This window comes from Amblyomma americanum, chromosome 5 (genome assembly GCF_052857255.1).
Source record: "Amblyomma americanum isolate KBUSLIRL-KWMA chromosome 5, ASM5285725v1, whole genome shotgun sequence".
In the NCBI taxonomy this organism is placed as follows: Eukaryota; Metazoa; Arthropoda; class Arachnida; order Ixodida; family Ixodidae; genus Amblyomma; species Amblyomma americanum.
Window position 1 is genome coordinate 189,129,003 of NC_135501.1, and position 12,410 is coordinate 189,141,412.

A 12,410-nucleotide genomic window follows, 5' to 3' on the forward strand; every position below is an offset into this window, starting at 1 on the left:
ACTAGTAAAACACTGTAGGCTGCGAATCGCGCTGCAGTGAAAGCTCCGGATTAATTTGAACCATCTGGAGCTATCTTGCAATACACGGGCGTTGTTGCGTCTCGCCTCAGTCGAAATGCGGCAGCCACGGCAAGGATCGAGTTCGTTAGGAATCGAACGCGAACTCGTGCTTTCCAGTTGTATCAAGCTCGTTCCACCTGTACAAGGCACAGCATATGAAGCCGCCTTACACAATTGGTGCAAATTTTCCAACGAAAAAAAAACAAAGTCAAGCAGGCAGGAAAAACCTGTTAACGCGATTTGAGGAAATGTAGCGAACACAGACACGTGAGAGACATTAAAATAATTGTCATTGTTCTACCGGAGGAGCACCCCCTTGGTCAGTGAAGTAAAGAACGGGAATATTACAGGACAATAGCGTATACAGCTTTTTCGGTCGAAAAACCGTCGTCGAAGTGGAGGGCTCCGGAATAATTTGGACCACCTGGGGATCTTTAACGTGCACTGACATCGCACAGCACACGGGCGCCTTAGGAAAAACGCTAAGGCGCCCGTGTGCTGTGCGATGTCAGTGCACGTTAAAGATCTCCATGTGGTCCAAATTATTCCGGAGCCCTCCACTACGGCACCTCCTTCTCTCTTTCTTCTTTCACTCCCTCCTTTATCCCTTCCCTTACGGCGCGGTTCAGGTGTTCAACGATATATGAGACAGATACGGCGCTATTTCCTTTCCCCCAAAACTAATTATTATTAGTAGTAGTAGTAGTCGGCACCGCGTGAAGGAAGTGATCGAGGGCTGCGTAAAAAAAAATCTTATCATGGTAATTTGTGGTTCTAGTGATTGATGGTTGACTGGTGTGCGATAGGCGATGAAGAGTTGGTGAAATCATTGCAATTAATTAAAGAAATGAAAGGTGACAAAAATTGGAAAAAAAAAGGGCGGTGTTCAAAAGTGTCAAAACGCCCAGAATGAAAAGCCAATGCTTGATGATGCTAAACAAGAAAGTTTGGTGTGTGTAATTGATCAATTAATTAATTGAAACAATTGAAAGAAAGGAAAAATGCGTTTAATGGTGCCACACTGCTCAGAATGGAACGCCTAACCCGCTACACTTTTGTGTCATACTCTTCAGGTGGAGCTTAAGTGTCGTCTCCAATTTTTCTTCCGTTTTTCCGATCCCGGTGTCAAGCGGAATGAGAATCAGCAAGGCATTTCAGACGAGCATTCGACCTTACGTCATGTAGTCTGCACGAATCGTGTGGGCGACGAAATGCGCTCTCACTTGGCCGACATGACCCTCATAAAAATGGTCTATAGACAGTCTATAGACTGCTTACAGATATTTTTGTCTACTCATAGTCCATAGACTGTCAATAGACGAACGTCAATTAAAACTGTATGGCCATAAATCTATAGATTGTCTATAGACTGTCTAAGTGTCTATGAAAAGTGTACGGCCGTAAATCTATAGATTGTCTATAGACTGTGTATAGACAAACGTCTACTAAAAAAGTATGGCCATAAATCTATAGATTGTCTGTATACTGTCAATAGGATTTGTACTCCCTATAGACTGTTCTCTAGGGTTAGTCTATAGAGAGTCTATAGACTTTATAGACAGAAGTCTATGAACAGTCTATAGACTGTCTAAAGAAGCTTTTTAAGGGCATGTTTGCATTGAAGCATACGACGCAGATGCTGGCGATGTTGCCGTCTACACATAGCTTCGATCGCTCGATGAAAATTCGTAGCGATAGAAGCAAGTGAAAGAACGAGGCTCACCTGTAGAATGTGCGTGCCTTGGTGCTGCTCGAAAATGTCCACGGCGAAGTTTGGCATAGACCGTCCCCGAAGCGAAGCTCCTGTAAGACAGATGCACACAAACAGTTCAGCAGGGGTGACAGCAAAACTAGAAAGAGAGAACAAATTAAGGAGACAACCTGCTAGGCATCACCACGGCCTAATGTGTATAAAAACATTTCTTTTTACATCGCTAGCTGTTCTTGGCTCTTTCCTCAAAAAATGGCGTCGGCGTCGTTGTTGATTTTCGATTGATTTTAACAGCTGCACAGAGGATATTGTGAGAGACGCCACCGTGAATAAATATAGATCACTCGGGGTTTGTACCGTTTGTACGCCATGGACTCATTATTACCTGGAGCTTGTGATATACGACGTTTCATCGCGACGTCCTCACAGTTGTTAGCCCTTTCCGATCAAAATGGGTGAAAGAAAAAAAAACGCATGCGTGTCCTGCACAAGTGTGTACGGCGGGTACTTTGTAACCTGCACTGTAAAGCTCTCCAGCATGATTAAAGAATTGAGTTGGGCTAGGTGGTGCTTTTGATCCACGGACTGCGACATATTGCTAGCGTTAAAATACAAAGGACAACGAGCAGAAACACACAGGACAGACGCTAGACTTCAACTGCCGTTTATTGCAGACGTAGGAGAAGAAATCACTACGCGCATCTGCGCATGCTGGATACAGAAGACATATTTGATTAACACGATCGCCGGTTATCGCCGACATATAGCGTACAAAAGAAAAAGAAAAGTAAATTCACAATAGATTGAAGCGCGTGCTTTTTGCCAAGTATGCAATTTCTTTACTCGTGAGGGCTATTGAAGGGGAGCTCACACATTTCTCTCCTGCTTTATCGATACAGAAAGCCTCAAATATTTCCCTATCAATCTGCTTCCCTATCAATCTTATTCTTTTGTACTCTATGCGTAGGCGATAACCAGCGATCGTGTTAATCAAATTTGTCTTGTATATCGCGCATGCGCAGATGCGCATAGTGATTTCTTCTCCTACGTGTGCAATAAACGGCAGTTGAAGTCTAGCGTCTGTCCTGTGTGTTTCTGCTCGCTGTCCTTTGTATTTTAACGCTAGTGATATGTCGCAGTCTGTGACCCTCCAGCAGAGATAGTTTCTTTTAACCACATCTGCGTCCTCGACGCAGTCCACCCACTCATAACCATAATCAGCCTGACTACGCCCACCACTGGAGGAGAAACTCGAGTTAAGCAGAGCTCCACTGGAGGGTTAACTAGCCGCGCTAGCAGTAGCACATCCACGTCTAGAGATTCACCGGCTGCTTCGCAGTCTTGCTGGTTCCGTGCAAACTGCCGCAGCAGCGTCAAGCGCGAGTGCCATCGCAGAGGGAAGCCATAGCTCCTGATTAGAGAGCTCCGTCCGTCGGGCGGCACCGGAGAGCACCAAGCACACGCCCAGCACCGACAACAACAACAACAAAGCGAAAGACCCAGGCGACGCGAATTAAGCGTTACACAGATGGCCACTTCGCGCTCTGTGCTCCGGCGCTCCCGCGGACCCGTAGAGGCGATTTTCGGGCGGCTTTACTTATTCAGGAGCCGCCGCTCCGTTGGCCGGGACCGAGCCTCGGTTTTTACGCCCCACTGGCGCTCCGAGCCGGCCCCGAATCGTCGAGGTGACCGGGGACCACTTCGCAACAGCAGCAGGGGCGACGCTTCCGCCGGGGCTGAGCTAATTGCGCGCGCGTGATTCGGGTCCGAAGAGCCGCGGCTTGATGAAATAAATATGCGACTCATTAGTGGAGAAGGTTCGAAGTGGTCCGGACTTCGCGACTGACGATGGCTGCAATACCGACGGTAAAAGTCTCGGCGCTAAAGGTGGCTCCATCGCCTTTGAAAGTGCCACGCTGCTAGAGGCAAGAGCTTGTGAGGTGCCGAGACCAGACAGCATTTAAGCGGTTACCTGTATGTACAGGTGTGGGCAAGAGTAAACGGAGCACACTACTGCCTTCTAACATTTTTCGCGCGTTGCCCGATTGAAACTGGCAGCTATGATATGAGCAAGCTGGTATATTGGGCGTCATCCTTACAAAAGCTTCTTCAGACAGTCTATAGACTGCCCATAGACTTTTGTCTATAAAGTCTATAGACTTTTTATAGACAAGCCCTAGAGAAGTCTATGGGTAATACAAATCCTATAGACAACCTATAGGCAACCTACAGATTTATGGCCATACAATTTTAATAGACTTATGTCTATTGACAACCTACAGAATATGAGTAGACAAAAATAAATATCTATAGGAAGGCAATACAGTCGATAAGAAGTCTATAGGCTGTCTATCGACTATTTTTATAAGGGCAGTGCGCGTTCAAATGGACAAATAATGTTTCTTCATGTCCGATAGAGAAGGAGTGATTACAATCAGAACGCAGCAGCGTGCTCCGTTTACTTAGGTTCGCACCAGTTACTTATGGTCGCCTGCGGTAACTACGAGCCGACCAGCGCCATCAAGGCAACGTCGGCTAGCAAGCACTGTTTCATCCCGGACCACAAGTCTGGGCCGCTACCAACGGTCACAGAATCTGGCTCAAAACAGGGAGCACTCGTTCACTTCCGCACAAAGCTGCGAATGGAGCCCCTATCACAGTTCGTCGCTTAGTGCGACCAAAACACGGCCATCAACGAAGCCGAGCAGCAGGAGAGAGCCACGCTCCGGGCGACTGACGCACAACAACAAACACGGGCTTCGTTGTTGTGGCCCGGACACGGAGCGGTCACGTCTCGGATGCGAGTTGGAAACCGTGCCACGCCCGCGCGAAAACGATAAGGGGGATAACAAAAAGGGTTAAAAAAAGAAAGCAAACAATAAATATGACCAAAACAAGCCAAAACAAAATAAAAAGCACAGGGGCGGAGCCGCACAGTTTCTCTCTGCCCGGCACGTCCCGTTAACGGTCACACTTCGCTCAAGCGCACGGCTACACCCAAACACCGCAGCTCGCGGCGGCCACCAGACGGCGACAGCGTCGAATGAAGCGAAATAGAAATTAAAAAAAAAACAACAGAAGATTCAACAGAAACAAACTCCGCCGTACAAAGGCGAGGAGGACCAGATAGAGACAGCCCAACGAAATGGCCAGACGAGAAGATCAAAGAGCGGGTGCGGTACGTTTACAGCCGCTGTCGCGCGCCTCCGCTGTACAGCGCTGGCGCCGCGCAGAACGGTTCAGGCGCGACCGCATTATGGGCGTGCGGTCACCGCGCCGACGACGAACGGACGGACAGTTCGCGCAAGCTTCTACGCTCATCCGCGGTCTCTATTATCTTTTTCTTTCACCCTTTATTTTTTTAGTTTTATCGATTCTTCCTAGAGTACGAGCCGAGCGTGAGTTTCGCGTTATATATTTCCAGGCGGTCGGTCGACCTTCTTCACGCTTTCTGTTTTGCGCAGTTGCGGCGTACGTGTAAGCCACGGTGCATGCTTGGCTCATTCCTTCTTTCATTTGCTTTATTTCTTTCGCGGCGCGTCTGCCTGCGTGTCCAGCCGCACATTTCTCGCGGGAGGCGTTGCAAGCGGCGCCAGGCCGAGAGCGATGCCGGCAGACTCCCACGGGATTCGGTTCCCAATTAAAGCGGACCGGCAGACGCTAGGCGGCGGTCGACGGTCAAGTGCCTCCCCCCCCACTCCCACCCCGCCCTCACTCAGACTTCACCACGACCACCTCCCTACCCCTGCTTTCGCAGATCACGCGCCACCGAGCGATGAAAAATCAGCCCACTGTCCGGCAATGTTTGGGGCGCGGGCCTCGGGTTCTTTTTATCGCCACCGGCGAGGAGTCACTCCCAATCCTGCGCAGAGTACCACAGCGCCGCCTCGCCTCTCTCTTGATGTAATCAAAGAACGCAATAATAAAAAAATACTTCTAGTGTGGTCAACCTATTTCTTTTCCGCATGCGTCCGGTCTGTGATCGCTCCGCGCAGTGAGGTGGCAGCGAGATAAGACGCTTTATGTCTGGCGTCCGAAGACGCCTCCACACTCGGCTTAAAGAAGACTAGGTTATACATTTTGATAGGAGTAAGAGTAGTAGAAAGAATCAGCGGTTAGTGGCGCGGAGGCAATTCCAACTGAAGCTAATCCCCCGTTCTCATGATAGGAGCAATATGCACAGGTAGCTGCCGTACGAAAAGGACCAATCAGATTGCACGCGAAAACGAATTTAACTGTTATTTCTACATTGAATTCTGAGATTTCCCGTAGATATATTTGGCCTAGAGGATAATGTGAAGGCGATAATTATTCGCCATTTGGTTAATGTTGATAATGCCCTTTTCTAATTGCTGCTACCTGCGCGACACTATCGAGATGCCCGTTCGAGTTAAGCGACGTGTTATGACACAGTGTAAGGCAAAAATTTCTCAAAACTCAGCAAGGACCCACCACTGGAAACAGTCGACATCTGGTGGTTGCACCTGATCACACTCCAACGGTCTGCCACAGCTTAAGCTAATGCACAGTTCCTGCAGTTCGATTAATACGTCCGCGCTCATGGTAAGCAAGTTGGGCTGATTTCGACTAATGCAAGGTGCACACAAAAACGTTTCACTCGAACCACGTCCACCATGCGGGCTTGATCTGACATTTTTCTTTGCTCACAACCGTTAGCCTTAAGTGCAGCAGCGGTGTGGTGTGATAAGCGGGCGATCAAGTACAATCTCCTACCGGCATGAGAGTATTTGTTTTCTAAAAAAAAAATACTACATAAGAAAAGCTTGCAGTAAAGCAGAGCGCACAGCCCAAAAAATTTAACTGCCACAAAGCCACGCGTTCAACACACGTGTAAAGAGCTATCGATTGACGTCATGGCTACATCAACTGCATATTGCACAGAGAATTCTGTTGGCAAGCCTACAGGTCGCATTCCTGCTGCCTTTGCCCCGACAAGACAAGATGCATCTGACAAGAGCGCTGAACGCTCTTCCAACCTCCTGTCTTTTTTATTTCGAGCCGTATCCCGAACACAGACACGTGCAAATAGAAAAAAAAAACATCGATAGTACTATACTGCTCAGCTATGACCTTGCTTGTTCCCAAGCAACATCAGAATGTGCATTACCATTACAACAATTCATGCTTTGCTTCGTCATGTTTAACATGCCGATGCCTGCATGTTACACAAGTTACTTACTGAAGGCCCAGAAGGCTATCCCATGAGTACAAGGGGGAAAAAGCAATGAGCGTTGTTTTCAGGGCACGAAGAACATGAAACTGCTGTCGGCAACGTGAACGTGCCGCTGGAACATGCGAAAAAGACGCCTGAATGATCAGAACTGGCGAGGCAGCGACAAAGAAAAACACAAAATAAAAAAGCGCAGTGATGCAAAATAAAGGCAGCTCGGTTCCAGGGCATCCCCGAGAGACAGGACACGAAGAATAAACGGAATCAGCTTCGCAAGCAAAAAGAAGCGCCGCGATAGGAAGTGAGGCGAGCTGGTGAATAAAGGAAACGGGACAGCCGGTGTCTATAACGACATCAAGGTCTCCCGCGTCGCCTCAAGAACTGGAGGGCGAGCCAATGCCGAAGGCACAATGCGGGTCCTCGACCAGGGACCATGCGCCCCAAGGTGACGCGGCATAAATAAAAAAATAGAGAAACAAGGCATTAAGAAGGACAGTGGTAATAAAAAGAGATAAAACCACACACCAAAAAAAAAAAGAAACGGGTGGTGCCGCAAAAATATAAGCGCAGGGCCTTGTGTACCCTGGAGCCAAAACCGAACTGCCTGCTGCCCCTTCGCCTTGATCAACATAGACGTGCTGGAATGCCGCGACGCTGCCACAAACAACGACACGTCATCGAGTCGCGTCGTCGTCAGCAGTGTGTCGAGGAAAAAAACACAAATAAAATGACGAAAGAAAAAAATACAGGCCATAGAATACAGGAGCAAGAAGGAGCAGAAGAGGGCGAAACGGCGATAAAAATAACCAGGACACCACCGTACTTTGCCCGGGACCAAATTCAATTTCTCCTGAAAAATAGGAGCCAACGCAGGGAAGTCGAGTGTTGATGGGAACCTGAGACGCGAAAGCAAACTTTTGTTCTTTACCTTTTCCTGCCGGCACCAGCAGAAAAAGAAAGCAGGAGGGCGGGTGTTGCCTTGCAGGGAAGCTCAAAAGGGCTGCCAAGTGGCATCTGTGCAAGAAAGCTTTTGGAAACTGAGCGTCGCTCCCGAAAGCGAAAAGCACATGCCGTCACTTGTCTTCAGAGGAAACGGAAAATCACGGATGACGTGTTTTGTACGTGGTTAGAAAACTAGAAATTGCTTCCGCACCCTCCTCCCTCAACTGACAACTTGCGAAATTCCGCAGATTCACTCCTCCGCAAGGCTGTTTTTGAAACAAAGCGTCTCATCCACAGACGTCACTCGTGCATCCATTTCTGAAACCGAAAATGTGGTGATGCCTGCTTGATATAAGTAAACTCCGGTCGGTCACTACGTGCTTTCAAGACCCCATGTGAAGAACACCTCTCTGAAGGGACAAGTATTTGATACCCCATCGGGGCAGCTGTAAGCTGTCTCTAGCTTATCCTTAACCAATAATAAAAAAGAAAACTAGAAGCTCTTTATGCTGTAGTAGTCTCAGAAGGATTGCGATGAGGGAGGGGGGGGGAGTAGTATTAGCGTTTCGTTTCTTGCGCCCACTCTTTTGTGTGTTTTGTGTGGAGAGTAATAGGTAAGAACGCAGTCTGCGGACGAGACTTCTTAGTTGGAAAAGCACCTTACGAAGAAGGAAACGGAATTTCGCAAGCTCACATGTCGCATACCCCTGTAAAGCGTGCACTGCCGCAAGCCAACTGTTATGCAGGCAGAGCAAACTTCGCAGGGGCATCGCTGCTTGAGACAGCACAGCCGGCGTCAGCAGCAGTAGAAATTCGGTGCGCTTGCAGGAAGCGCACGTGCGGCTTTCGCAAGGACACGGAGAGAAATGTGATCAAGACAGAGAGCGCAGGGAAAAAGAATAAGGGAACCGACGAAGGCGCGAGATAAGCGGCGGACAGGCGGCGGGACTGTCGAGAAGTAGGGGGGGGGGGGGGGGGGGGGGGGCGACGGCAGCGGCGAGTCCTAAGTCACGTTCCGCCCATTCGGCTCTTTTTACGGGCTGCCGCACTCGCTGTCTTAACAAATAGCCACCCCGCTCGCGTCGTCGGCTCGCTTTGTTTTTCCGCGCGCCCACGAAGGACGAGAGAGCTGCGCCGCCTCCGCCACTAGGCGGCGCCGGTCATAATTCTCTAACGGTCACCGCGTCCCGTAGCAAAGGGCCAAGTAAAGAGGGCAAAACCGAGCGATAAATAACGGTCCGCGGACAGCGCCGCTAAGCCGAGAGAAGGTACGCCCGAGTTCAGCACTAGCGGACCCCGCGCATTCTTGAGATTCGCGAAGGTTCCCGCTGGCGCCGACTCCGCGAGGGAAAAATGAGAACACGCTGGCGACAGGGACAACGCGCACAGGTATGGTTTTCTGGTCCGCTGCATCGCCCAGCCGCGTTTATTTGGGAATCTGGCCCACTGTAGTTGAACAGCTTGCGCCGGGTCAGCCTACAAGACGGGACGTAGTGAAGCCAAGAAGAAAAAAAAAAGGGGGGGGGGGGGGAGGGGGGTGAATCCAGCCTTTTCCCGAGATGGTGTTGAAAATGCTAGGCCAACTGCGTTGATGCCTTTGGCACCGTCCGGAGAACGCTGTCATGACTGTGAATCGGATCGCGGTTAAGAATCAGGCATACAAGCAAAAAAAAAAAAACTGCCTTCTGTTTCTGACAAGGCATTCAAGGAGCTTTAGCCATGGGAAACAAAAAGTTATGTCTTTCAGATCTTTCAAATCTTACAGATAAAGCGAATGTTTACCGGCGTTCCAGCATAAAGAGATTATGAGAAACACGAAACAGCGCGGTAAACACAGTGATATCCAAAATAAGGCAAGCGGGACAACCGGATCCTCCTTATTTACATCACTGCGGACCGGAACGAAAGACGCGAAGGAAAGGCGACCTGGAGAAGGAAAAGGAGGAGAGGGGGGGAGGGGGTAGAGCGCTCTCTCTTCGCTCAACTGCGGCCTGCCTGCCATAATCCAGCGGGCGTCGCGATTCGGACGTGACACGGCGCTCGCGGTGTATAAGGTCTTATATGCGTCACGGAGACTAGGAGACCGCTACGCAAAGCCCAAGCGTTCGCGTCCTTCGCCAGTCGGCGGTGGGGGCAGCGGCGACTTTCCTGGCCGGGCGTCCCGCGGGAGCGACTCTCCGGCTGCTGCCATTCCGCCTCATGGCTAACTTGATTAGGGCCACCCCGGGATCCCTGCAGCAGCCACCGACCGCGTCGCGCCGTGCGCCGAGGCTGGCTGCGCGGAGAAAGCCGCTGCTGCCTTTCTCTCTCTCTCTCTCTCTTCTTCCACCTCCGCTTGCTCGGGAAGGCGGTGCGCCAACCCCGGTTTTTTTATTGCCCCCCCCCCAATCCCCCTCCCCCGACCATAAGCGCAACGGCGAAGGAAAAATAATAACAATAATGATGGAATGTACCGAGGCTCTGCGCGGGTGTCTCCGCTATAGTCGTCCGCCGTGAGACCCGCGGGAGAAGCAAATAAAAGGCGGCTTTCTCCCGCCTTCCTTTTTTTTTCTGCCGGATTTGTGCCCGCTATGGGCATAAGACGCGTGTCATGTCTTTCTTTTTTTTTTGCCTTCATTGCTTAGCCTACTAAACGCATCACACGGTTATACATACAGAAAAGGGAGGGGGACATGGCACGGCAGATGATGCCTGGTAGACGACGGTGTATAGGTATGTGCGGCTAAAAAAAAGAATATAAGAGAGGAAAATAATAAAGAGAAGGAAAAAAACGAGTGGTTTTCACAGTACTTAAAGAATCGGTGCGTGTTAACTTTCAACAGCCACATAGGCGTCAGTGGTGAGGTTTTCGGCGTTTAAAAGCGAAAGCGATGGTCCCCTGCGCACGTTAAATGACATGCGGGATTTGCGCGTCTTTTGCGCCTGTGATAATTGTAGCCACGATTTGAAGCTAGCTGAACAGATTTTTTTTTTGCCAGATTTTATTTTAAAACCAGCGCGGCTGTTTGCAGTTAACAAGAACAAGCAATCAGTACCCCACTGTGCGAGGTAATGGTCAAGTGAGAGCAGCTTACGCAACAGTATAAAGAGCATTCGCAGCTTAGGAGTGGCTGGATAAAACGTTCTATTAAGCAATTTAAGAATGAAAAGTTTTCCTGCGGACTCATGGAATGTTCGTGGTATATGAGACAGTCAACGACCCGAGGAGGAGCCATCTTCTTTCAGCGCGCGCGAGAGAGAAAAAAAAAGCAGGCATACTGTGTGGAATATGACAACGGTGTAGAAGGAAATTGCTTTGGCCGCGCTGAGTCGTGAAAGCTTGAGGAGATCACAGCTTCTGTCACCTCGCACATCCCAGCCTCTGTTTTTGCACAAAGGGGGGGAAGGGGAGAGAGGGGAAGGGGAAAGGGTAGAAGGGGGGGGGGGTCTAAGAGAGGACCGTATACACACTTCATTTTCAGCGCGCGGGGAGCGGCGGTGACCGGCGGTGGTGAAAGGAGGCGGAGGGCGGGGAGCGAGTGGGCTCGGAAATCCGACGTTGACCGATGGAGGCAGCCAAGTGACGTCGGCCGCACGATTGCGCCGGACAACAGCGCAGACCCTGATCGCGCGCCCGGTGGGCCGATGATGAACAATGAGGTCCGCTCAATGAAAAGGGCCTCTCCGGCTTCATGGTCGCCCGCGCAGGTGTTGGACGCGCTGGTGTGTGGAGACGCAGCCCACTTGCAGTGAAACTGTATTGTTCGTTTTGGCTTATCCTGCAAGCACAGGCAAAGCGGCTGCGAGGCGTTTAAACACAGGACGGTAAAGCTTGCGGACAAGTGCCTGTTCTCAGCTGCTGTTGCTGCTGTTATGGTTAAAATCCAACGTCACCGCAACACAGTAGCAGGCGCCACATTGGCTATACAACTGAACGAACCAAATGTGTTGGCTTAAGCTTAGAACTAGAGAAATAGCTGTTATTGAATAACACAACATTGATTTTACGAATGGGGACCGACTGCTCCTGCACACAAATGCCAACAATACGTTTAATCTTCCCGCGTTACTTATTTACCCTGCAGGAAATAATCTTATAGAACCGAATGCGCTATTTACTCACACACAAGGCATTTAGAACATTGTGTCGAATACCCCAGCTGCCTGGTAAAGCGTCTGGCAAGCTAATTAACTAACCGATGGTCATTGCATTAGAATTTCAGTGCTTTCAAGCTTCCGATGTTGGGTGGCGCCTACACAGCTGCAAAAAAAACAACCATGCAAGCAAGTATGCAAAGCCAGCGCTTTTATCCCGTGCTGTTCTCAATCTTTGTATCGTATTTATAACCACGCACGTGACACTTCACTGCCCGTGGAAGAACACAAGAGGCAAAGACCACAAACAGAGCCAATCCTTTACGGCGATTCACATAGCTCAGTGCTTGGTCCTGGACGCTAAATTTAATTATTTCTTAACAGCTTATCTCGCCGGGTTCATACGTCCGTCTCGCTTTTGAGAGAGAGAAA

General features: G+C 49.8%; 1 protein-coding gene across 3 annotated transcripts in view; it reads right to left on the bottom strand.

Annotated features, from left to right (window-relative positions):
* The window catches only part of trh (PAS domain-containing protein trachealess), a 90,364-nt gene that overhangs the window by 18,934 nt on the left and 59,020 nt on the right, over positions 1-12,410 (bottom strand). For 2 of the 3 annotated variants that reach the window (XM_077666186.1, XM_077666185.1), the window contains exon 3: positions 1,784-1,863. In XM_077666186.1, the coding sequence (XP_077522312.1) occupies positions 1,784-1,863 (80 nt within the window). Of the gene's footprint in view, positions 1-1,783; positions 1,865-12,410 lie in introns of those variants that run through there. The other variant, XM_077666188.1, reaches the window with a different exon arrangement.